At 44.0% G+C, this 23,825-nt stretch overlaps 1 protein-coding gene across 15 annotated transcripts in view; it reads left to right on the forward strand.

The window, feature by feature from the left end:
- The window catches only part of NCOR2 (nuclear receptor corepressor 2), a 351,963-nt gene that overhangs the window by 215,241 nt on the left and 112,897 nt on the right, over positions 1 to 23,825 (forward strand). For all 15 annotated transcript variants that reach the window (XM_083150819.1, XM_083150847.1, XM_083150856.1 and 12 more), the window contains 2 exons: positions 17,405 to 17,511; positions 19,017 to 19,186. In XM_083150819.1, coding sequence (XP_083006945.1) covers positions 17,405 to 17,511; positions 19,017 to 19,186 — 277 coding nt within the window. The remainder of the gene's footprint in view (positions 1 to 17,404; positions 17,512 to 19,016; positions 19,187 to 23,825) is intronic.

Genomic DNA, 23,825 nt, shown 5'->3' on the forward strand with positions numbered 1-23,825 from the left:
TCCTCAGATTTATTAAGCTCTGTGGGCTATTTTGCAGATTAACTTGTGATTTTGGTTTGCTGTTGTCTTGTGGCTGTTTGGTTTTATGCCCTGTCATGTCATAAAAGAGTAGATACTGGGAGAGGTAATCCTATCAAATGAGTTACTTGCCATGTTGAACTGTCAGTGGGACAGACTGATTTTGCCCAGTCTGCCAGCATGGGGGATCTAGTGTTGTCTGTGCCTGAGGGTCAATATGGGAGCAGAAACAATTCAAGCCCTGCCTATGGCTGACTCCAGCTGATGTCTAGCTCCTAGGAGTTATGTAGGGATCTTCTTCCCTCAACTGCTCCATAGGTGATCTTTGTGCAGTTTCTAATCCTCCATGTTTGAGTGGTAAGGAGCCTTTAGGTTCTGTGGCAGCTGCATATACCCCTTTCACACTGCCACAGTAACTATTACATGGTGACCCAAGTTCACAGCACGATGCGAAAGGGTCCCCGAAAAATAATCTTTTGTCCCGTGGTAGCACACCCCAGCAGCCTTTAAGACTGTGACCAGTTGACAACAAGAGCTTTTAAGGTGGCCTATATACCTTATAATCTATCAGTTTAATAACTAACTGGTCTTGTGCGATTGACCACTCACCTCACACTTCTCCCCGAAAAATAACCCAGATTCAGTGACAGGTCCCATTTTACAGCATAGGGAGACCCAGTTTGGAGTCGCACAAACAGAGGCTGAGCCGGGTTTGGACAGTATTCCAAATCACCGGTCCGACCTGGAATGTTGGAGTGAGATGCCCTGCATGACTGACACACTCTGAGTGTAGTGTAGCACAGTCTCTTTTTTTTATTGAATCTTTTTCACATTGCAGACACAGCACAACACCATTTGGTGTACTACAGACACATAGCAAGTAGTTGTAAACACTTACAAAGTCACAGATAAAGGACAACGGAGCATGACCTGTCATTGCAGCACTTTGTAAACTGATTCAGACTCAGTTGCACACAGATGTATAAATGTAGCACATCAAATTGGTCACTGCCTCTGGTCCCATATCACTTTCACACACTATAGTTACACCCATGTGTTTGTGTGCTAATAGGGTATACTGTTGCCATGTAAACTTGTACTTGGACTGCAAAAATATTTGTGTAGGTTTCCCAGCAGGACATTGCCCAGAGCATCACACTGGATCCACCAGCTGGCCTTCTTCCCATAGTGCATCCTGGTGCCATCTCTTTCTCATGTAAATATATGCACCCAACTGTCCATGTTATTTTAAAGTAGAAACGTCAGATCAGGCCATCTTTCATTGCTTCATGGTCCAGTTCTGACAGTTAAGTGCCCATTGTAATCTCTTTCAGCTGTGGACTTTAAGGGTCTGCAGCTTTGCACTGTGTGTCCGGACTACTTTCTATCATAGCCAGCTTTGACATTTTCAGCAATGTGTGCTACAGTAGCTCTTTTGTGGGATAGGAACAGATAGGGTAGCCTTCAATCCCTATGTGTATCATTAAACCTTGGGTGCCCATGAGCCTGTCACTGAGTATCCTTTAGGGTGCCGGATGACTGGCCGACGGTCGGGATCCCTATGGTCAGTATACCAATATCAAAATCCTGACTTTGACTGCCCAACAGTCGGGATCTCGACCAGCAGGGGCTATTCTCCCTTATAGGGGGGGCACAACCCCCATAGAGGGAGAATAGATCCTGTGGCAAGCCACCAAGCCCACAGGGGGCTTTTTTAGCAGTATCCCCTGTCGGAGTACAGGCGGTCGGGAATACAATGTCGGTATACTGACTGTCGGGCGGTCATACCACAACCATCCTTCTTTGGACTACTTTTGGGAAGTACTAATACCAAGAACATACTACAAGACCTGTCATTTTGTTGATGCTTTGACCCAGTTACCTAGACATATCAATTTGGTTCTTGTCAAAGTCACTCATATGCTTGAGCTTTCTAATTTTTCCTATCTCACCCTTTGATAGGTGCAATTGTAATGAGACACTCAATGTTGTTCACTAAATCTGTCAGTGGTTTTAATGTTATAGCTGATTGGTGTGTGTGTGTGTTTATTATAACAACAGACTAATAGAAGTGACACCAATAATGTCAGGGGACAATATTCTGATGTGGTAATGTGGTAATAATAGTATATTATGCTTATGCATCCATGACTCTCAGTGGACCTGAGCGGATGAAGGGGAACCTATCTATCCATCAAGTCAACCCGGGAGGCAAGTGTGAACAAGTATTATGTACAAGATAGAGAAAAAAACTGAGGAAGGGAGAGAAGTAAACATAGATTAAAGGTTGATAGTAGATAATAGACTTTACTGTGTTTCAAATTTCATAGCTGTCAAATACTCTACCCTTTGATCGTTGAGAGTACTGTTCAATATTCATTGGAATGCCTGCTTGGACCAGTGTATGATACTTTTACTCTTGTTTTTCTCTCAGTTGTGATTTTGTTATTAGCATTTTTACTAATAAATTATTTTATATCCAAATGCAGTATTACTTTATATTTTCTTAATAATCTATCAGCATTTTTTATTATTTGTCAGGATCTGTGTGGTTCAGAGGCCACAACAGCGTTAAACTCTATTAACTCAGTACTGCGTACCTGTATAGGGTGAGAGTTATAATCTGCAATGTTGGTAATTGCAAGGTGCTGGAGGCAGTCCATACACTTATAACTTAATATCCTCCCTAGGCATGCCTCCCAACCTTGAGGAGGGAGAAGGAGGGATGCTGGGGGTGTGGCCTATACTCACCACGCCCCTCGAGGTCACGCCCCGTGCATACGCACAGCATCTATTCACAAATGACAAGTGGCATTGCACATATAAATGTTTAAAAACACCCATGTGTACAGAACCTTGCACTGATCATGTTGAACACTTCAGCAGTTGATGTGTTCAATCTGGTAACTATTCATGTGAATAATCTGTAGATTGTCCCCTCTGCCTTACATCACAGTTTAGTTTCCTTCCTCAAAGCCAATAGCTTCTCCAATTAAACTACACTAATATTGTTCTCAAAATTTACACCATATATTATTATATATATTATACCCCGTTTTCACTGACCTGAAAATCCTGGGTTATTGAACATGAACGTCCAGAATCTCCGAATTTAGCTCAGTGGAATCCTTTCCAGATACCTAGCAGAGTTTTACCAAGGAATGTGGCGTGGATCTAGCAGTATTGAACTTGTAGCATTACCAGTTGCTGCAGTATTGTCACCTGGACATTCCTGGGGATTCAGTCATTACATCGACAGTCAAAGGTCAACCACTATTGGTCGACGGTCAAAAGGTCATCATAAAAAAGGTTGACAAGCATTAGATCAACATGGCCAAAAGGTTGACATGAGGTTTTCATGATTTTTATTTTTTCGACCAACTTGTTCATACTTTACCTTAGAGGGAGAATATAATAGTGCCTGAAGTATGGCGAGCGGACATGGCAGACTTATGCGGTGTCCATGTCGACCAAGATTCTAAATACAAAAACCCCTCATGTTGACCTTTTTCATGTCAACCTTTTGACTATTGACCAATAGTTGTCGACTATTTGACTGTAGACCTAATGACCCATACTGTACCTCATTCATGATGTGCATCTCACACTCACCACATCCCAAAGGAATTCTAGTGTGTGTGTGTATGTATATGTATATATATATATATATATATATATATATATATATATATATATATGCTGATGGTGACGAGCAATAGAGTACCCTGACCTCATTGCCATGTTCATGGTACCATACTGAGATGAACACTTTGTGGCATAACTATTCTGCTGGAAGTAGGCATAAGAAGATAGGTAGAAGTTGCCTAAAAGGATTGCACGTTTTCCCTGATACTAGGGTTGTATGTGGCATTAAAACTATATTTAAATTGGTGATAGGGGGCCTAATGTGTCCCAAAAAACATTCCTCACAACATTATTCCGCCTCCGCACCTGGAACTGGTGACCAAAGGCATGTTGGATCCATGGATTCTAGTTGGCTACACCAAAGTTTGACACAACCATCTGCAAATTGAGATTTGGCACACCATGCAATGTTTTTCTAATATTGTGCAGTTTTTGGTGTCTACTGTAGCCTTAGTTTTCTGCTGTCAGCCAATTCACTTCAAGGTTTGAAGTTGAGGTTGTGCACACACAGAACTAGCGCTACCCACTCAGAAAGTACTTGCAACGCAATGAGGGGCAATTCTGGATATGCGCTTTTCCCGCTCTGCTACCTTGCTGAGGAGAGCTGCCACAGCCTGCGCCTGCCTTAACTATGACACATGCAGCGGTGCTGGCATCATGAAGAGTGGATAGGGCCTGGTTCCCCCTCCTTCTCCGCAGCCCCAAGCCCTGACTGCTCTCCACTCATCCAGACTTTATAATAAATATAATATGATTTATATATACAAATACATAAAGTCTCAATATAGTGAACTATCATGTGATCTGTTTACCAACAAGAATGTCGACAGGACACTTGGTGACCTGCTAAGGTTCAGAGGAGAGGACGTTTCTCACCCAGCATAGGATGGGTTTCTTTACAGTAAGGGCAGTTAAATTGTACAGCCATTTGGGGTCGTCAGGAATTCTGGTTCATAATAGATATGTAGTAACCTCATCCAGGTCCTTTACACCACTGGAGATCAAATATAGGTTGAACGTGTTGGACTAATGTCTTTTTTCAACCTCATGAACTATGTTTCTACAGTATGTTACTATTTAAAATTCGAACAGTATAGCACTGGTTGCATTGCCGTAAGAATTTTAGATTGATTATAAAGTCTGCCACAGTCTGAATGAGCGGAGTGCTATATATGAATCACATGAGCATCCCATGCTAGCTGGTGTGGAGGGATGTGTGTGATAAGGGGGTCTAAGGAGGGTTGTGTGATGGGTGGGGCATGAGAAATGTGGGGGGCAGAGGAGTAGTCGAGATCTAGTCTGGCGATGGCGACGTACGGGACTGTGCATCACCTTCGCTTTGGAGCATACACATGGAGCGATCTGTGTTTAATTTCTAAGCGATCCAGACAGATCGCTTAGAATAATATATCTGTAGGCAAAGTGCAAATGGTGCTGCCAATTGCTCCTCGCTGTGTAGCACAACAGCCGGAAAAAGCAGGGTATATATAGAGATGGAAGCTTGACTTGATGTTGCCAAAGCTGTACTTATTACACTTTAAGACCTGCAATGCTCTATCTTGAATGAGATTTAATTTGGTTGGTCTGGCTTGTGCTTATAAAATGTAGCTCTTACCACTACAAACCTAGACATGTAGTCAATCCGTCCAATGGTACAGTATATATAAAGAAATGCCTAAATAACTGGGCCTGTAAAATGCAATCATGGCATAAATGGTTTCCCATTCTGTAAAGTTGTCCCCATATACCTTGGGTCATTGTCTGGCTTATCTCTCATAGGCCCTTATTCTAGTTGGTTCGGACGGATGCGTATTTCAGACATGAACCGAGGGGTCTTAGCCCCGCCTACCGTACGGATCGCTCACACCGTCCGAATGCAGCTGAGGTGGCCCAGAGGTCATTAATTGCGGTCTTTATGAGGAGTAGTGTATGTGAAAGGGATGGCAATACTGTGGACTTTGTGTATGAGGTACTACTCTGTGGCGTAATATGAATCTGGGGAGTACGTGCAGTATAATGTGAATAAGATTGGGTTTCTGTGTGGTGTAATTTGAATTGGGGGTACTATTCTGTAACAACCCCTTCCCTTTTTTTATCACTTGATTTGTTATGTTTCTTTAAGAGTCATGGGAGAACAATTATAATTTGCAGAGGGGCACCAAACAACCTAGCACCGACCCTGTGCCCACATTAAAAATAATGCCCCTAATTGCATAAATATGTCTAGTATTTCCTGGTGCATTATTTGCAATGATCACATCCCCAAATACTGCTTCTACATAAATAACATTATATTCCAGAAAACAGACTAGTTATTGTGATGTTAGAAAATCGGGTCAGGTTCAAGGATAAAATCTGATTGTCCCTGCAACTTAGGGCATTTTATTTTGTGTAATATCTGGGCGCCCGATTTTTTCATCGCATGCCACTAGTTAACGCATGCGATGGGACCCGATTTTCGGGCTTTTTAGATGTTCCTTGTACAATGTAAAAATCCGTCGCATCGCATGCCTTTACATTGTACCCAATGTTAAATGGCCCCTAGACCCGATTTTTAATTGTATACCCACCATGATGGTTAATTATTAGGTAATATCCCCCCCATTGTTAACGCTACGCCACAATCAACACAAACCCGAAGCGTGGCGAGCGCAGCGGTACGCGTCCTCCGACCTTTTCATACCACCACTATCCACGTCGGCGTGGAGTTGATTTTATATAGTGTGGCGAGCCACCGAGCCCGAAGCGTGGCGAGCGCAGCGAGCCCGCGGAATACATGTGAAGTAATGCGCGGGGCTCGCCACGCTTCGGGGCCGGTAGCTCACTGCGCTTGCCACACTATATAAAATCAACTCCACGCCAACGTGGATAGTGGGGGTATGAAAAGGTCGGAGGACGCGTACCGCCGCCCCTCGCGGGCTCGCTGCACTCGCCACTCTTCGGGTTGGCGTTGATTGTGGGGTGGCGTTAACATTGGGGGGGGGGGGGCATTTGACATAGTCATTACCCATCAGGGTGGGTGTACAATCAAAAATCAGGTCGGGGGGGGGGGGGGGGCATTTAACATAGTAGTCAGGCATCTGGGTGCCAGTACAATTAAAAATCGGGTCCAATCGCAATTAAAATTCTATTTTTCTGTTTTCTCTTTCTGCTTCTCTGCTTTCAGTCATTCATTTTCTGTTGTATTTGCGAATTGTTCTTAAAAATTAGTAATTTCAATGAAACGAAGCACGTCCCAGGAATGGAAAGTGTGTCATAATGGAGTTTGTAATGCTCCAAGCTGAAGGAATCTGTCCGAGATACAGTGGGGAGGGAGTTTTCGGAAGACTGATGCTATTACGTGTGCATATAAACAGTGTGTGTATGTGTCACCGTCACACAGATAGTCTGAGGCGATGATGAATCACCCGGAGCCCGAGTGCTGCCAGTGCACATATGTTGCCAAATCACAGCAGGAATGTTGTGGTTAGTTTAAGGCTTAACTATGCAAATGGGCAGGAAGTGTGGAGGCTCCGAGTTGTGCTGGGAGGGCCCAGACCGGGCTCCCTGGCTGTGCTGCTGGAAGTAGGTGGGGGAGGCAGTCAGCGCTGAGCTGCGGAGCAGGGGGGCTGTGAGTATGGCAGCTTGGAGCGGACACCGGAGGGGAGAACGCTGCATGTAACGAGAAGTAAGTGTCTGGGCGGCGGGTGATGTTGTGGCCGGGTTTCACCGCTAGCAGGAGGGAGGGGAGGGGGAGGGATGTGTGTGTGGGGTCCTCTCCCCCAGTATCTGTCATCTGCTGCCGCTCCGGTCTCCCGCTCACTGCTGCTGACTGTCCCCCATCTCCTCCTCCTCCTCCATTCTGTCACCGCACACACTGACTGATGCCCCGCTTTTATATCTTATGCCTGGTCCTAGACACTGTCGGCCGGGCACGGGACGAATGACAGCCCGGTGCAGGAGGGGAGGGGGCAGCGGGGAAAGGCACGGGCGCCTTAACCCACAGGGGTTTCGCCGCCAGCCCCAGGCAGGACCGAGTTCCCGGCCGTGACGTGGTGCCAGGCTCTCCATGCAGCCGGGCTGCTGTGTGCGGGGAGGGGCGGGAGGCCTGGCATGAAAGTGAAAGCGCTCAGGCATGCAGCGCTGCCCCGGTCCGCTGGCTGCAGTGTCAGGGGCACAGTCTGCTCCCTCCTCCCTCTCCTCCTCCTCCTCCTCAGCAGCAGACGGAACCCGCTGGGAAGTAGAGCAAAGGTGAGAGCAGCTGCTCCGTATTACACAGTGTGCCCTGCTAGTGGCAGCAGCCCGGCCGCCGTGTAACACACTGATCCCAGGAGGTCTGTGTCACACACTCAGCGCTCTGCACTCCCTGAAGGTGACCTTGACAGTGGGATAGCTGCACTTGTATGTCACTTTGTAAACTTGTTTTTCTTTCTTCCAGTCAGTAAACTCCTACGGTTCCAATCCATTCATAGACATTATATCATGTGTTAGGGATGTTTCACAATGACACTACTAAGTTCTCCAGGAAACACCCAACTCGCTTGTTTTTCCTTCTCCTTGCTGACATGTCCTCTCGGCAGTGATGTCTGTAGGGACGGACCCACAGGCTGCTGCTGTGGATGAAACTTTTGTTTTTATTTATTTGAGAGGGATGTTGTGGGCTTCTAGGAGTTCACAAAATTATTTGGAGACCTTGTACACCAGTTTTCTTTCACATGGTAAACCTTTCAAGTAATTAAGAATATATATATTACCTTGTAAAAGTGTGAAAGCTATAATTAGTTAAAAATGCAATGTCAGAGAACGGACAAAGATTTATGTTGTAAAATCTTTTTTTTTAACTTCCTTGTATTTTTATTCCAACCATGCAAACTAAGTTGTGCTTCTGAAAAGAAAAAAGTAACTTCAATACTTACACAGCACCAGTAATGGGGCGCTTAGAAAATGCCTTTACATTGCTCCATGTGTAGGGCTTTAGTAATAGCCATGCGGGCCACTATTGCCCGGCGATTAATATCCAGCATGCCGGATAAATCTAGTAATATCTCTGGGCAGGGCCAGTTTTCAGACTACCCATGGAGCACAGATAAAATTCTTCCTGGGATGTGACACCGCTATACAGTGTAACAGATAGATGACACATCACATGGCTTTCTGTCTCTTGCATTCCGAAGTACCCTGTCACAGATCATATTCCCACTTTATTTCGAGATGAATAGAAATGTATTTAATCATCCTAGATGCATCACTAGGGGGTGGGAGTCAGATACACCAGAAACCCAGTCATCACAAGCGGGACGATGCCAATAAATTTTGTTTTAGATGGATATGAAAATATTTACTCTTTTTGTAATTTTTTTTTTAGAGACCTTCAGTAAAAATTGTGCAGAAGCCATTTATATTAGAAGTTGATAATTACACAAGGGCTTTATTGGGGGCTGTAGTCTTTCTAATATAGATTTTTTTTTCATATCTAGAGAAGAAGCAAAAAAGAGAAAATGTCCATATATTGCTCATTCAGTAAAGCGCTGAAGGAGTGAACAGAGTGGATAAAATCAATTTAATACCAATAGATACCGGTCTGCCAGCTGTAATTTTCTATGTAAACGTCTTCACTTGTATCTCTCATGGTCACAAATACTGGTCTTCCTGCACCCTATAAATTCATCTGCGCTGGCATGGAAAGCAGTATAGGAAGATCCTGAGCCAGTCTACCATCACACTGACTCTTTTAAACTTCCATGTGACATCAGATTCAGGATTTTTTTTTGGGGGGGGGGGCTATTACAAAAATTAGAACAATCCATTTCTAGTACAGCCCAGTCGATTGGTATACTAGCCCATGTTCAACCTATTTAAGGCTACAAAATCTCCATGCTACTTATTGCCAATTTTATTTGCCTACATCATGGGTCCTCAAACTGCGGCCCTCCAGATGTTGTGAAACTACAAATCCCAGCATGCCTTGCCACCGTTTTAACACTCCCTTAAAGCATAACTGTGGCAAGGCATGCTGGGATTTGTAGTTTCACAACATCTGGAGGGCAACAGTTTGAGGACCCATGGCCTACATCATAGGAATGTGTGTATGTGTTCTGTATTTATCAACACACATATTCAATATTCAATCACAGCTGATATTTCCAACAAGTAATATCAGCCATCAGTATTCGAATCGGCATAGTGCTGGCCTATGCAGATTCGACTGTTAAAAAAGTTGAATCTACATTGTCGAAAGAGTGCTGCTGGACTGTCGAACAGAATAATGTATTATAAAATAATGCTGAACCTGAAACCTATTTCTGGCCAGTTCACACATTGGAGGTGACAGAGCACATACCTGGTGCTGTCCGTGGTGTACACACAGGACTCAGTCTGGTGATTTGGTTAGCAAGATGTAGTTAGCAGTCAGAGATTGGATGGCTAATACCACTTTTAGACCGCATGCTAGACCCGGGTTATTGCCGCGTCCTTGCGGCCCCAACAAGGGTCGAGGTGCGGTCTGAAAGGGCCACCTTGGGTCGAACAACATAGGAGTTTAACCCTGGTCATGACCAGGGTTCAACAAGGCTCTGACCCATGTCAGGTGCAGTGTGAACAGGTAGCATGGTTTGAGCGACCACAGTATGGAGGAGGCAGCACTGTTGGCTCCAAGCACAGCCTCCTCCCCAGCCTCCCGATGACATGCCAATACTCAGTCCTGCCCCGTGTGACGTCACTGACCTGCCAGTAAGTAGCTGTCAGACCACATATGCCAGGATGCTCCTGGGATTGACTTGTATCATAATCCTGGGTGCGACTCGGGATTTGCGGTCTGAAAGTGGTATAATTACATCCTGCCTTCCCCAGCAGTGGCCAAATACACAGTGCATGCGGCGTCTAGTGATAGTATTCTTGCCTGCACTGTCTTGGTTGCCGGGCCATAGCGACGCTGTGGAGCCGTGCATCACTATCGCCCACTGTGTACACGTCAATTCTGCCCAGCCTTCTAGGTGATATTAACAATGTAGTCAAAATCGCCTGGAAGAATCTGTATATACAGGGCTTTCGTTAGTGGTAAAAACAAATGTCTACATTCTAGAAATCTTTGTACATGTACATTTTATTGTTGCAAAATTGACATACCCCTACAGCAAAGTAAAGGCCCCATACATTAGGCCGACTTGTCCCAATTCACCTGTGAGCCACCCGGCAGCTCCCTGGAAGGCTCACATACGATTTGGCACTTGATGTGCCATTTTTTACATGTGATAAATTGCTTGCGATTTACCATATGTAAAGCTGGGGGCGGGCAGTGAGGAGCAGTGGGGCAGGCAGCTAGTGCAGAGTGCTGTGCAAAAGGGCCAGGCGGTGATCATCAGCGGGACACCAGGATGGGCAGCGCAGGGTATTAGATTTTTAAAATAACTTGACAAATGACTGGCTGTTCTATGATTGGCTGAGAGCTCTCAGCCAATCAGCGGCTGCCTGCTGATGATATGATTGGCACCGGGCCTGCTAGTGCAGGGCTCAGCACTAGCCGTCTGCCCCACTGCTCCTCTACGCCAGCTAGTCCAGTGCTCAGCACCTGCTGCCCGCCCCACTGCTCCCCGGTCAGTTATCAAACAGGGAGGTCAGATGTGATCTTATGTGCTGAAAGTCTGACCTCCTGATCCGGTCCGATGCACTGGACCGCGCATCGGATCAGATCACGTGTCGCACAATTGCGATTTTATGCCGATTTCACCCGATTATCCGCTTAAAGTGGTGAAATCGGCCCAAAATTGCATAGTGTATGGGGGCCATAACTGCAATATCCTCATTATCCATGACTGCATGCAGTGCAACGCTTGCCTTATTATTATTTTTATTATTAATGTTGGCTGTATTTTACTATATGCCAGTTCCTTCTGTGGGGGGTTGGGATCCACTTGAATTAACTGTGTGTACGTATGATATGATTGCTCAAATAAAAACCAAGATTGTGCTACATGTTGTGCTTAAACTGGTGCTGTGTGTGTGTGTGTGTGTGTGTGTGTGTGTGTGTGTGTGTGTGTGTGATATGAATGTCTTCTTTGTGATGACTGGGAAAATAATGGTGGGACAATAGCAGATGAGGATTCTGCAACAGTCCACACAAGACATGCTTGTTGTGTCTCACACTATGGGGTATATTCAATGCCGGGGGTGAGCTGTGACAGCGAGCAGGGCAGCTCGCTGTCACCGCTCGCCCTGTCAGTATTAAGTGGACACCCCCTGCCCCCTCATACACCCTGATTCCCCCTGGCTCCGTTTATGGGGCCAGGGGGAATCGGCGTATGCAGCCGCAGAAGCAGCGAGACTCACGACTAAATGCAGCGGGCACCCTGTATTAGCCTCGAGCCTCCCTGTTTGGGGGAATCCCCGTTGTCTTGTGACAGCGAGTATTTCCCCGGAACGTAGAAAAGAGTGAGTGTCCGGTGAGGGGGTTAAACAGCGAGGAATGCTTATTTTCGGCGATCCTCGCTGTTTATATGCAGGGTTTTCATATTCTGAAATTCATTATTTTTTTGTGTTTCTTTTCCTTGCCATATGTTTTGAATGTTAGGCCTGTGCTGTGGTTAGTTTGGCTGAGTGTTAAATATATAAACCACAAAGGACTAATAAATTATATATATCTATATATAATTTTTTTTACTGTTCTTTGTCTACACGCCACATCCTATTTTATAGCTGCCCAATGGGCTGAATTAGGGAATTTAATGATTTCTGCAGCTGTAATTGTATAGAGTGTTCACACTATCTTGTAATACTTGGTGTTGCATTGTGGTTCATTTCTGGAAGAGAATGGCATTAAGGGAGTGTTTGTTTAGACCCAAGTGGGTTTATTCAGAAGTTAGTGGTGATATCTGTGTTCATAATGGATATCTTAATTGTCTGTTTTATTGTTTACTTGTTTTTTTTTTCTGCCATCAAACCAGCCAGAAATGAGTACCTATAGTTGTATTGAATGTAGGTAAGCTACTGCCTTTCACATTGCTATAGTAGGGTGATGGGGTTTTGTGTAAGTATTTATTAAAGCTACCACTGTTGGGGCTGCAGTTACAATCCCGGCGTTCAAAATCCAGACACCGAAATCCCGACACTTTCTCCCTCTATGGGTGTCCATGACACCCATAGAGGGAGAATAAATGAGTGTCAAGCGTAGCAAGGCACCGGGCCCGCTGCGTGGCGTGCGCAGCGAACCCACAGGGGGGGGGGATCCACATCCCACCCTTGACGGGATTTGAACACCGGGATTTAGTACCAATCCCCTCCCTGCAACCGACTTACCTGTTGCGGTACCTGTGTAGTTTCACGGCGCCAGCATGGCGCCGCACATCTGAGTCCCCTTGCGGGGCTCGCTTCGCTCGCCCACGCTGCGGGCTCGGTGGCTCGCCACGCTATCTAAAATCAACTCCATGCCAACGTGGATAGTGGGGGTATGAACTATCCACGTTGGCATGGAGTTAAGTTACTTTATTTTAGATAGTTTGACGAGCGTACCCAACCCGGAAGTAGCACGGCACCATGCTGGCGCCGTGAAGCTACACAAGAACCCTTGTCAGTAGCGCACGCAGGGGGGGTTTCTGGGTACCCAGAACCCCCCCCCCAGGAGTCTAAGGGCCCTAGGCTGAAAGCTGAGGGTTCTCTCTTTCCATGGGTACAAGAATTTTAAAAATCGGCCCTTGGGAACCGGAGATATCTGACTTCAAAGCAGTGGTCCCCATCCAAGCCTGTTAATTGCTCTTCCAAGTCAGATATTTCAGGTTCTGTCTGACTCAGAGTTTCTCTGAGGGTATATTTTAAAAGATGGGACTCTCCCTCATTGGTGGACACTAGTAGCTTGTCTCTACTCTTCCCAGAACCAGAGATATCAGCCTTCCAGCAGCTGGTTACTGCTCCAGCTCCACACACCTGGTATGTAGTTTTATATTCTCGTTGGCAGATTGCTCTGCCTCCTGAACTCTGATCCCCTAGTCCCCATTACCATTTGGTAGGTGGGATTCTCTAGTTTTTAAATCCATTAAAATCTAATAAATGTATTTCTGGGAACTGGAGATATCTGCAGTCAAGCAAGCTGTCTCCCACCAGAAAATTATGAATAATATGCCCACTCCACTATACACCCCTCCTCTGCATATTAAACATCCTCTACCACCCTGGAAGTTATGTGTCAGGGCCCCTTCATTCAGCCCAGTGCCCCCTTCTCCCACCCCATCTCCCACCATCTGTGCAGTAAAGGGGTAATTAATGGAAATTACTGATCCAGGTGCTAAATACTGAGCAGTTGATATAATACCCCCTACCACCCGGGGGACATCAAAGCTTCCCCCACCCCTACCGCTGGAGGATCAGTAGTGGCCCCAATACATTGCTATGCCCAGGGGTCTACACTGCTGTTGACGCCCCTGTATGTATGTATGTATGTATGTATGTATGTATGTATGTGTGTGTATATATATATATATATATATATATATATATATATATATATATATACCAGGATGCCAGGCACGACCTCCGTACACGTTTCAGCCTGGGTGCCCGCACAGCAGGGGATGTAGATAGGGCAAGAATATGCAGCACTCCACGGCAGTAAAGCAGTAACAAAGCTTTTAATTTCCAAACTTTGGTTTGGAAATTAAAAGCTTTGTTACTGCTTTACTGCCGTGGAGTGCTGCATATTCTTGCTATATATATATATATATATATATATATATATATATATATATATATATATATATATATATATATATAGACCAGTCCAATCAGGGGGCACCCATCGGCTTTTACAGCTGTAGAAATTCACAGGAATGCCAAGATTCATTCCTGTGAATTTCTACAGCTGTAAAAGCCGATGGGTGCCCCCTGATTGGACTGGTCTGTATGAATACGCGGTAGCTGAATACGCTGATATAGGAGGGTGCTGGCTAACTGGATTCATATATATACCACTACCAGCCAGTGAAGGAGCGCCTGAAAATTGCTACATTGTGGAGATTTTTTGCGAAATCAAGTGTTTCCATCTATCTGATTTCCCATTGGTGGTGAAAAAATAATTCTACATTGACACGATTGAGTTTTTATTCCTGACAATCGCTGTATTTTATCCAAATAAGGCTGGTGGAGCCTTTATCCATCTTACCCACCCTATTGGAATGGAGTAATCCCACCATTAAGGGCCATATTCACCGATACTCGACCAAAAAGAACTCTGCACGTTAATGCACCTTATATTGGAATGATCTCCAAAACTACAAAAGATCTAAATCATCTACTAAATAGATCCTGTATATATATATAACCGAGTCACCTACTACTGGATCACTTCTAGTGCCTCCAGCATCTACAGACCTGATTTCTACTAACCTTACGGAATTTTTTTCCCCCTGATCCATCATCATAGGGACTTAAACATCCTTTATTATCCGCGGATCTACTTCCACATCTTGTCACTAAGCCCGTTTTGGCCTAAACCCCACATATGGATTTTACCTTGTACGAGTACTAAAAGTTGATCAAACCACATACTTGAAAGTCATTTTGTTTTTACCCCTGATGAAGTCGTTCTGACGAAACGCGCTGGGTTTCAATAAAGAACTTTTATACCTTGAACAGATTGGCACGTCTCATTCGGGAAAGGGACAAATATCAACTGTCACTACACAAATTGTATCAGTGTTGTATATTGCATTGAAGTAACTAGGTGGTACACCATTCAGCGCTCTCCGATAAACCCCCCCCCCCCCTTTAAATCTCTTGTCTGACTCCCACTAACAGGGGAGTCTTATCGGAGTAGCAGCAGATTATTATCAGCGCAATACGAGGTCCATACTGTATTTCTGTGTATGTGTATATATATATATATATATATATATATATATATATATATTACTTTAACTGACCCGGCATATACTGGGTCACCTAAGTGTCCATCTCTGTGCTTTGCTCCGCCCCTCTGGAAACCCCCTTCTGAAAATCCTGCGTTTGCCACTGCTTGTTGCTCTGCTAGTTCTGTAGAATGTGAATGTATCAACTCATACTTCTAACACTGGTAGCACACACTGAACATGATTGCTTAAAGTTAGCAACATTACTTGCCAGCTAACATTGTGTCATTACATGCAACATTGCCAAAAAAGTGTTCTTTATCTTAGAATTCTTGTTCTAAATCTTTTGAATTATATACATTCTATATTAGTTTATATGAATATACAGTTATGACTGGATGCCGTCAATTTAACGATTTGTCAAAATAACAACCGTCAAAATGCTAACAAGTTTAACATTAATTATGCCGACATTCTCTAAATGCCGCCACTTAAAATGTCAACATGACTTTTTCATGTTTTTTGTATGAAACCGACTTGTTCCTAATTCAAAATCAAAATGGACAGAGTTAGATTATAATAGTGTGCTGTGTGACATGTGGAGATTTTTAAATGACGCATTTTGAACTTGTTGGAATAATGAATGTCGGCATTTAGAACATGTCCGGATTTCAACGGTTAATGTTTGTTTTGTGTTTTAACCATTGGGAAATCATACTGATCCCACTGTGTCTAAATACAGCTAGCCTCCTTTCAGCATTAAACAGCCCATCTAGTGCACAACTCAGTAGTAGTACCTGTAGTCATCTTTTCTGACTTGTTTCATTAAATCACTATATATAAAAGGCTAAAGCCTTTTTGAGGTGAAGTACCACCAGTGACCACTAGAGGCCACTCGACCGACCAAACAGAAAGTGAATCTAAAATGATATGTTTCAAATTTCCTGGATATGGACAGAGGGAGCTTAGAAGACAGAGATTGGATGTAGAAGCATATAGGGACTAGGGGGTATTCAATCACTGCTGCTATTTTCGATGGATGCCTATTCCGTGGTGTCATTCCCGACAGCATTGATGCGGCAGCTCATCATAACAAACCTGACTTTAAAAGCTGTCGGCCCATTTTGCTGAAAATGGCAGTGAATCGTCAAGATTACGGTCCGTTTTCGCAGAAAACAGGCCAGAGTCCTGACAGTCAGGACACGGGATTGAATACCCCCATAAGCTGTAATTTTGACAGGCTTTTAAATAATAGTCTTATTTGCTAAATTGAATGAATAGTATGTATGAGCAGCTTCTGCTGATTAAAATGATCAATTCAAATATATGGTTACTGTGCCTGTAACTGCATATGAAATACTACATTACAATGCCTTCCAAGAAAACATTGTAACTTTCTTATGCAGATACAGCCACAGTCAATCACTGAATATAGGCACGATTCGTGTCATTTTAATCAGCAGAAGCTACTTATTTTGTTTGTAAATAAAACACTATTTAATGGAACAAGTCATATTAAAGATGCCTGGCACCACAGAGTCACATTTTGCTTACATGTTCTGTTTGACTTGTATCGTATGAAGGATAGATGTATGTGGACACATCTGTATGGTTATTGAAAGCTAAATTAACTTATGCTATTTCCTTCTCCCTCGGGAGAGAATGTTCTATCACATGTTTTTTTTTCATTTTGTGTTTTTTTTTTTTTGTCAAGTCTCAAATTTTTTTCCATACCTGGAAGCCAAGTGGATGCCCTTTGGATATGGGCAGGATGCTAATACACATGGATTCTTCGTAGAAGACACATAGCAGCCTGTAGTTTTACATTACCCCTATGTATATAGATACTGACATTTTTCTAGACAATGTATTCTATCTAACGTGTACTGTTACGTTCTACATGTTCACATTCGTTGCTTTTCTATCATCAGCAACAGATGACCCGAAGTACCCAGGAAGAGAAAGATGAAAAAGAGAAGGAGGTTGATAAAGAAGAATTTAAGCAAGATGTGGAAAATGACAAAGAAGAGCTTGGGAAGTAGGTGCCTTTTTTTTTAGGGGTTAAGAGACTTAATTGTGTAATTTAGTTATGTCAAATTAAATGTGATTTACATTTTCAAAGTAATTCCTTTGAAGTATGTTTTAGGGGGCCAGTGTGCGTGAGCTGCTGGAGTATGTTTACTCCAAGTTCTTTCAGCTTACATTAAAGGACATTATTGTACAGGCAGTACCTTTCACACATGGGGGTTGATGGTATCACGCAGTGATAAGATTGGAGAAGAGAACCAATGGAGAAGTTGCCGATTGCAACCACTCGGTGTTAAATGTATCTAGTAAAATGATAGGTAGATTGATTTTTTTCTGGGTGAAGGCTGAGAATTGCTGTGGTGTGTAAATGCTGGCAACCGCACCCCATCTCCCACCCTTCGATATGCTGGCCAAATTAGCACAAACTCGCACTACCCTATGGGCTTATTAACCTCTCTTTTTTGTGCGTGCGTGTGTGTGTGCACGCGCAAGATCGGACTGTAGAACACCATGGCTATTGTTGCACTAGTTCGGCCTTGTGAATGGAATCACCAGCTATAGAATCCCCCCTTAGAATCTGTCGGCTAAGGACATCTTCTCCACTGGTCTACTACTCCACTATTCTCACGGCTTGAATCATCATACTCATGGTGCATTATCTTGGTCACTAAAACTAAGAACAACTTTAGCATTCATCAGATTACTTACCTGTTCTTCACTGGAGAGGGAAATTCACCATGTTTAGATGTTACCACCAGAGAGAGTATGTACCATTACTGCACAGATATTTCTAGAATACAATAGTGAGGCTTTATAACTAGACCATTCTATAACAATGTAATCAAAGCAAAATGTTCTTAGGAATTATAATGCAATAATGTAGTGTATGCTTTAGATTTACATATCTAATAATATATACAACCTTTTTGGGTGATACCCCAGTGAATAAATGTCAATGCACATAAAGAAGCCGATTCAGACCTGTTTGTTCCAGTCCGAATTCAGGCCTGTCTCCGATGGTGGAGGTCTACACATGTGCATCCCCTGCAGCAAACACCTTCAGCAAGATTTTCAATCTCTCGAGTATTTGTACTATTAGCAGCCAAGGGATGTTCCGGGGTGGACACGCAGATATTACCTGGCTGCTCAGGGTAGGCGGATGATGTCGCGCCCGCTCTCAATTCGGAGACATCTGAGCCGCAAAAAAGCAAGTCCTTGGCTACTTTTTTGCTGCGAACAAAGGATAACTCATTCAATGGTGAGCAACCATTGACTGGTGCTGTGCGGGAGCATGCGAGCGGATGTGTAAGCGGTCACATCTGCTCTCAACATAGTGAGGGAATCCAGCCAGCAGGTTAAATTGCTCTCTAGTGTCCAAATATACACAGCCTAGTGAGCAGGACTGAATCGGGCCTAAAGTACATTCATCCAGCATCATCTTTATGTGATCCATTCTTCATCAGAATTGCATTGCTTTGTAGCTCAACATATAACTTCAGAAAATAATTCCTTTAGGGAAAAAACTGAGGACACTTCTGGTGAAGAGAATGATGACAAAGAAACGGTGACATCGAAAGGAAGAAAAACTGCCAACAGCCAAGGCCGCCGCAAAGGACGGATTACACGGTCCATGGCAAATGAGGCCAATGAAGAGGCATCTGCTCCTCAGCAGAATGCAGATTTAGGTAGGTGTAAAAGTACAGACACCTTTTGTGATCAACAAGTGTGTTAGCAGTTGGAAACATTGGGTGTTTCCCACAGTTGCGGAGGTGTTATGGCTCTGGTGTGCACTATTATCGTCAGTTGTTGTTTTTCTTACGTGGCATGAAGCAAAACTGGGCAATTTTTTTTTTTTTTTATATAAATGTGGTACATTTATTTTATTAAACCCACCCTCACTACAAAGTACTTACACCTCCTGATATAGTCCATTGATGTGGGTCTCCTTATGGATTGCATTATGCTGAAATGATATGAGCACAGATGAAGTGCATTTCTGGTATTGATCTTTTGCTATTTATTTGTTATATATTCTTCGGGACACGTCAGGGGCCACAGGGGAGAGAGAGCATTCCAGGACCTGAAAGGTTAAACTTCTTCCTGAATCCCAGGCAGAACAGGCTCCTCCCCTCCTCTACCCCACTTCCAGGCCAGGCAATTCAGTTTTTTGTCGCTGGCACGAGTCACCGTGCACCTTAGAGCACTAAGCAGCCTTAATTTCTTTTTTTTTATTCTATTTTTACACTGGCTTTATTTCAGAAACACAGCAGCAGTGCAGGGGGTCTATTAGCATCACGCCACAACAGCAGATCACCCTATCAGGCGACCCGGGGGCCAGCATGGTAGACACCCTGTCTGTCCCATGGAATTTTGCGCTAATGTACGCCTTTCCCCCGTTCTCACTCTCCTCAGACTTATCCGCAAGTTGAAGGGAGCACGTTGATCCCAGCGGCTCCACATTGGCCCAGATGGATCTGGTTCTCGGATCTGCAGGCATTGTCAGTGGCCACTCTGATCCGTCTGCCTCGGTGTCCAGACCTGCTCACTCAGGGACCATGTCTACATCCGAACTTGCAGCGTCTGGCATTGATGGGGTGGCTTTCAAGGGTCATCTCAACTTTTTAAAATGCACTAAAACCCATTTGCTGAGTTACCTTGACAGGCTTCTTATCGCGACCCACTCCAACATGCAACGATGCGTGCTGCCCTCCCTTACCAGAGTCCATTCAGCACAGTGCTGTGTTGCCCAGACTAGTGACCTCCTCCCCCTATCCCCGTATTTCCACTTCCAGATGCAGGATGGAGGAGGCGGAGTCCCTGGTTCCTGCAGCAGCAGCCGGCTGGGTATGGGAGGAGGGGGAGCCGCTGAGGACCCACTGCCACATCGCTGGGCGCATTTCAATAAGCAGCACTTAACGCAAGAGCTGTCCTTTGCAATAATTATTGCAGATGTTAATGCATATGCAATAATTATCTATGCAGTAGTCGCCGGAGAGGGGCTGCACATGATAGTGCATACCTCCCAATGTCTGGTAGAAGCAACACTAATGGGTCTCTCAGGACTAGCGAGTGTCGGAAGCTAAATTGAAAGGGTTAAATGTATGAAGCTTGGGGAAGTGGTATCTATCCACATAAAGATAATTAAGTGCCAATCAGCTCCAATATGTAATTTGACATTAGGAGCTGATTGGCTGTAGCGTGATCACTTTGCATATAAAATTCCTTACGGGGATAGATATCTCTTCTTTAAGCTTCATAGTTACCCCTCAGTGAGCCAGTCGCCTCTAGTTGTGCATACAGACAGGAACAGAGTTACAAAAGGGGAAAGGGAAGCTAGGAAAACAAGGTATACGTGTTCTATTTCTAAGAGTACAGAATGAAGAACGAGGGCCCTCCCATATGGGCTTTAGAGTCTGAGGGGAGAGGTGTAACAAGGAGGGAAACAGAGAGGGTAGGTGTGTGGTCACAGGAGCCAAGTAATGCATTGTTGGGACCACTCCGCTATTATGAAGAGGAGTCTTAAAGGCTCATTTTAAGATGGTTAGACTGGCAGATAGCCTGATAGCATGGGAGAAATCTTAATTGCAGGAGGGGAGGGAACCAGAGTTGAAGTGGTTAGTGGAGGAGTGAAGTGAGCCGGAGGAGGCTTGTAAAGAAATTAAGTAGAAGATGTAGGAGTTGCCTAGCAATTTAGTTTTTGTACAGTTATATTGTTAATGTCTAAACTGAAGGCAACTGGAACTACATTCTGAGTTATTAAAGTCTCCTTGTGCTATAGGTAATCTTCAGATCGTAGTTACCAGGATACAGTTAATTAAATATATAGGTTTTTCATTTTTTTTGTAACTGGTTGGGTAAGTGAAGATGCCCGCATTGGGTGCTGCCTTAGGGCCAGATGTCTGCTTACTGGGAGCTGCTAACGGAATACAGTGTCTATGGCCACTTAACCCAGTAGCTGAAGCCTGAGGCTAATTGAGTTTTGCCCATTGTGCTTCTGTCCTTTCTGACTGACATACAGTAGCTAAACTACTATTGCCTTTCCATCCTATATTATGCTGTTCATCTTGAAATTTGCCACAAAAAAGTACTTTCAGATATATGCATGTTAATTATTTTGGCTTGTTATTGACTGTTAAGCTGACTACTTTGTTGGGATTCCGACTCTGATCGTTCAGACAGTCGGAATCCCAGGCCGTTTTACCAGTTATTCAACTTTAGGTGTATGGCCATCTTAACTCTACCCCACCCCGTAGTGTCTTAACCTGACCTCCCCACCACCAAAACCTAAGCCTATCCCTCCCCGGCAAACTTATGTTTAGTACGCTGACAGTAGTGATTTCCGCATTAGCATTATGAGCCGTGTCAGGATTCTGTCTGGTGCTGTTAATTCGATTGCCAGCATCCCGAGTGTTAGTATGCCCAACTACATCCCTCTACGCATTCTATCTAGAGTGCATATTTACCATGTCCTCTTGTAAGTGTCAGTCTTCCAGTCCCCCCCTTCTTTTCTGTGATTCTCCACTGTGTCATACTGCAAATTGCTCAACTTGCCCACTGTAAATTATTTAGTGCACCCCAGATGGCTGCCTTTATCGGTTTTTATTTTTTCAAGGGCAGAGTAAACTACTCATGGAACAATTTAGTCAGTGGTTATTGTTAGTCATGTTACACTTGTTTCTTACTCCAATTCAGTGCTTATCTTGTCATCTGTGACTTGTAGTAGGTCCAAGATGGCTGCTGCACCTTTTACCCTTCTATAGGGTGAAGAATGCATGGATATGATTTTGTAAGAATTTTGTATATCGCATTAGTGTTCTGTAGCACCCCCATTCCATGTCTTCTCGTCCAGTCATTGCCTGTTCTATGCAGTATAACCTATATAGTGCTCCCAAGATGGCTCCCTTGCCTTGCACCTTTTGTAGGATGGATACATTTGGTGCCAAGATTGGTGAACTCGACTTCAATGTGAGTACAGGTCAGGTCTCCCTTATCTGTGTATTCCAAAAACCGAAATATTCCGAATACCGTGTTTTTTGTTTTTTTTATTGAGGGCTTCTGCCCCACCCCTTTTTTTAATTCTTACTTCATTTCCCGATGTCCACAGCGCCCTTCATTATCCTCTTCAGTGGCATCTGTAGTCCCAGGGGTGCATTGCAACGTTACCGGTGCACTCGCACAATGCAACCCTGGCACAAGAGATGCAGCTCAAGAGGATACTGTAGGCGGCAGGGGACACTCAACCTGGGATAATCAACCTGTATTAGGTTCATGGTTTTCTACAGGTTTAATCCCCTGTTTTATGGTCCTCATTTATGTAAAGTGCTTTGAACCTTTTTAGTGAAAAACACTAACTAAATAAAATGTATTAAAAGTTATTGTATAATATAATGGATTGGCATAATGAAATAATGAAACTATTATTTTTCTGTGAAATCCTGTTTGTGCACTGTTTAATACTATAGTGGATTGCTTTATCCAGCAATTACTCAGGCAGTGTTTGTTTTATGGTCAGTACTAATTTTTGCTGCTGCTTTTTTGTGAAGTTTTTCTTTTGCTTGCGTATTTTCCGCTGCCAGCCACAGGAGGGACCTTCCTAACTATATTATAGTTGCAGCATGTAAGAATATACTATGTCACTGTAAAACAGAAGATCACGTTTAGTTACATAATTTCATGTTAATGTATACCATAACTTCCTTCTACTGTAATTACATTTTACAGTTCAAAGCAAGATTCTGTGAAATGACTTAATAGTTGCTTATAGATGATTGTGCATGTTTATAAATGCCGACACCTTTTCTGAGATGAGCAGTAAGCACATAAAAGTATGTGTGACACATCCCGCTAATGGTCACCAGTCATCATATTGATGGGGGGGGGGGGGGGGGACACGACACACACTTTCCATAGCCTGTACTTTAGGGGTTGTTTTGGTACTAGTGTAATATCTGGGCGCTCGATTTTTTTCATCGCATGCCACTACTTAAGGCATGCGATGGGACCCGATTTTCGTGCTTTTTAGATGTTCCTTGTACAATGTAAAAATCGGTTGCATCGCATGCCATTGCGACGCGACTGACCCGATTTTTACATTGTACCCAATGTTAAATGGCCCCCCAGACCCTATTTTTAATTGTATACCCACCATGATGGTTAATTATTAGGTCAAATGCCCCCCCCCCCCCCATTGTTAACGCAACGCCACGATAAAGGCAAACCCTAAGTGTGGAGAGCGCAGCGGTACGCGTCCTCCGACCTATTCATACCTCCACTATCCACGTCAGCGTGGAGTTGATTTTATATAGTGTGGCGAGCGGACATGGA

The sequence above is a fragment of the Crinia signifera genome, chromosome 1 (assembly GCF_055691185.1).
Source record: "Crinia signifera chromosome 1, ASM5569118v1, whole genome shotgun sequence".
NCBI lineage: Eukaryota > Metazoa > Chordata > Amphibia > Anura > Myobatrachidae > Crinia > Crinia signifera.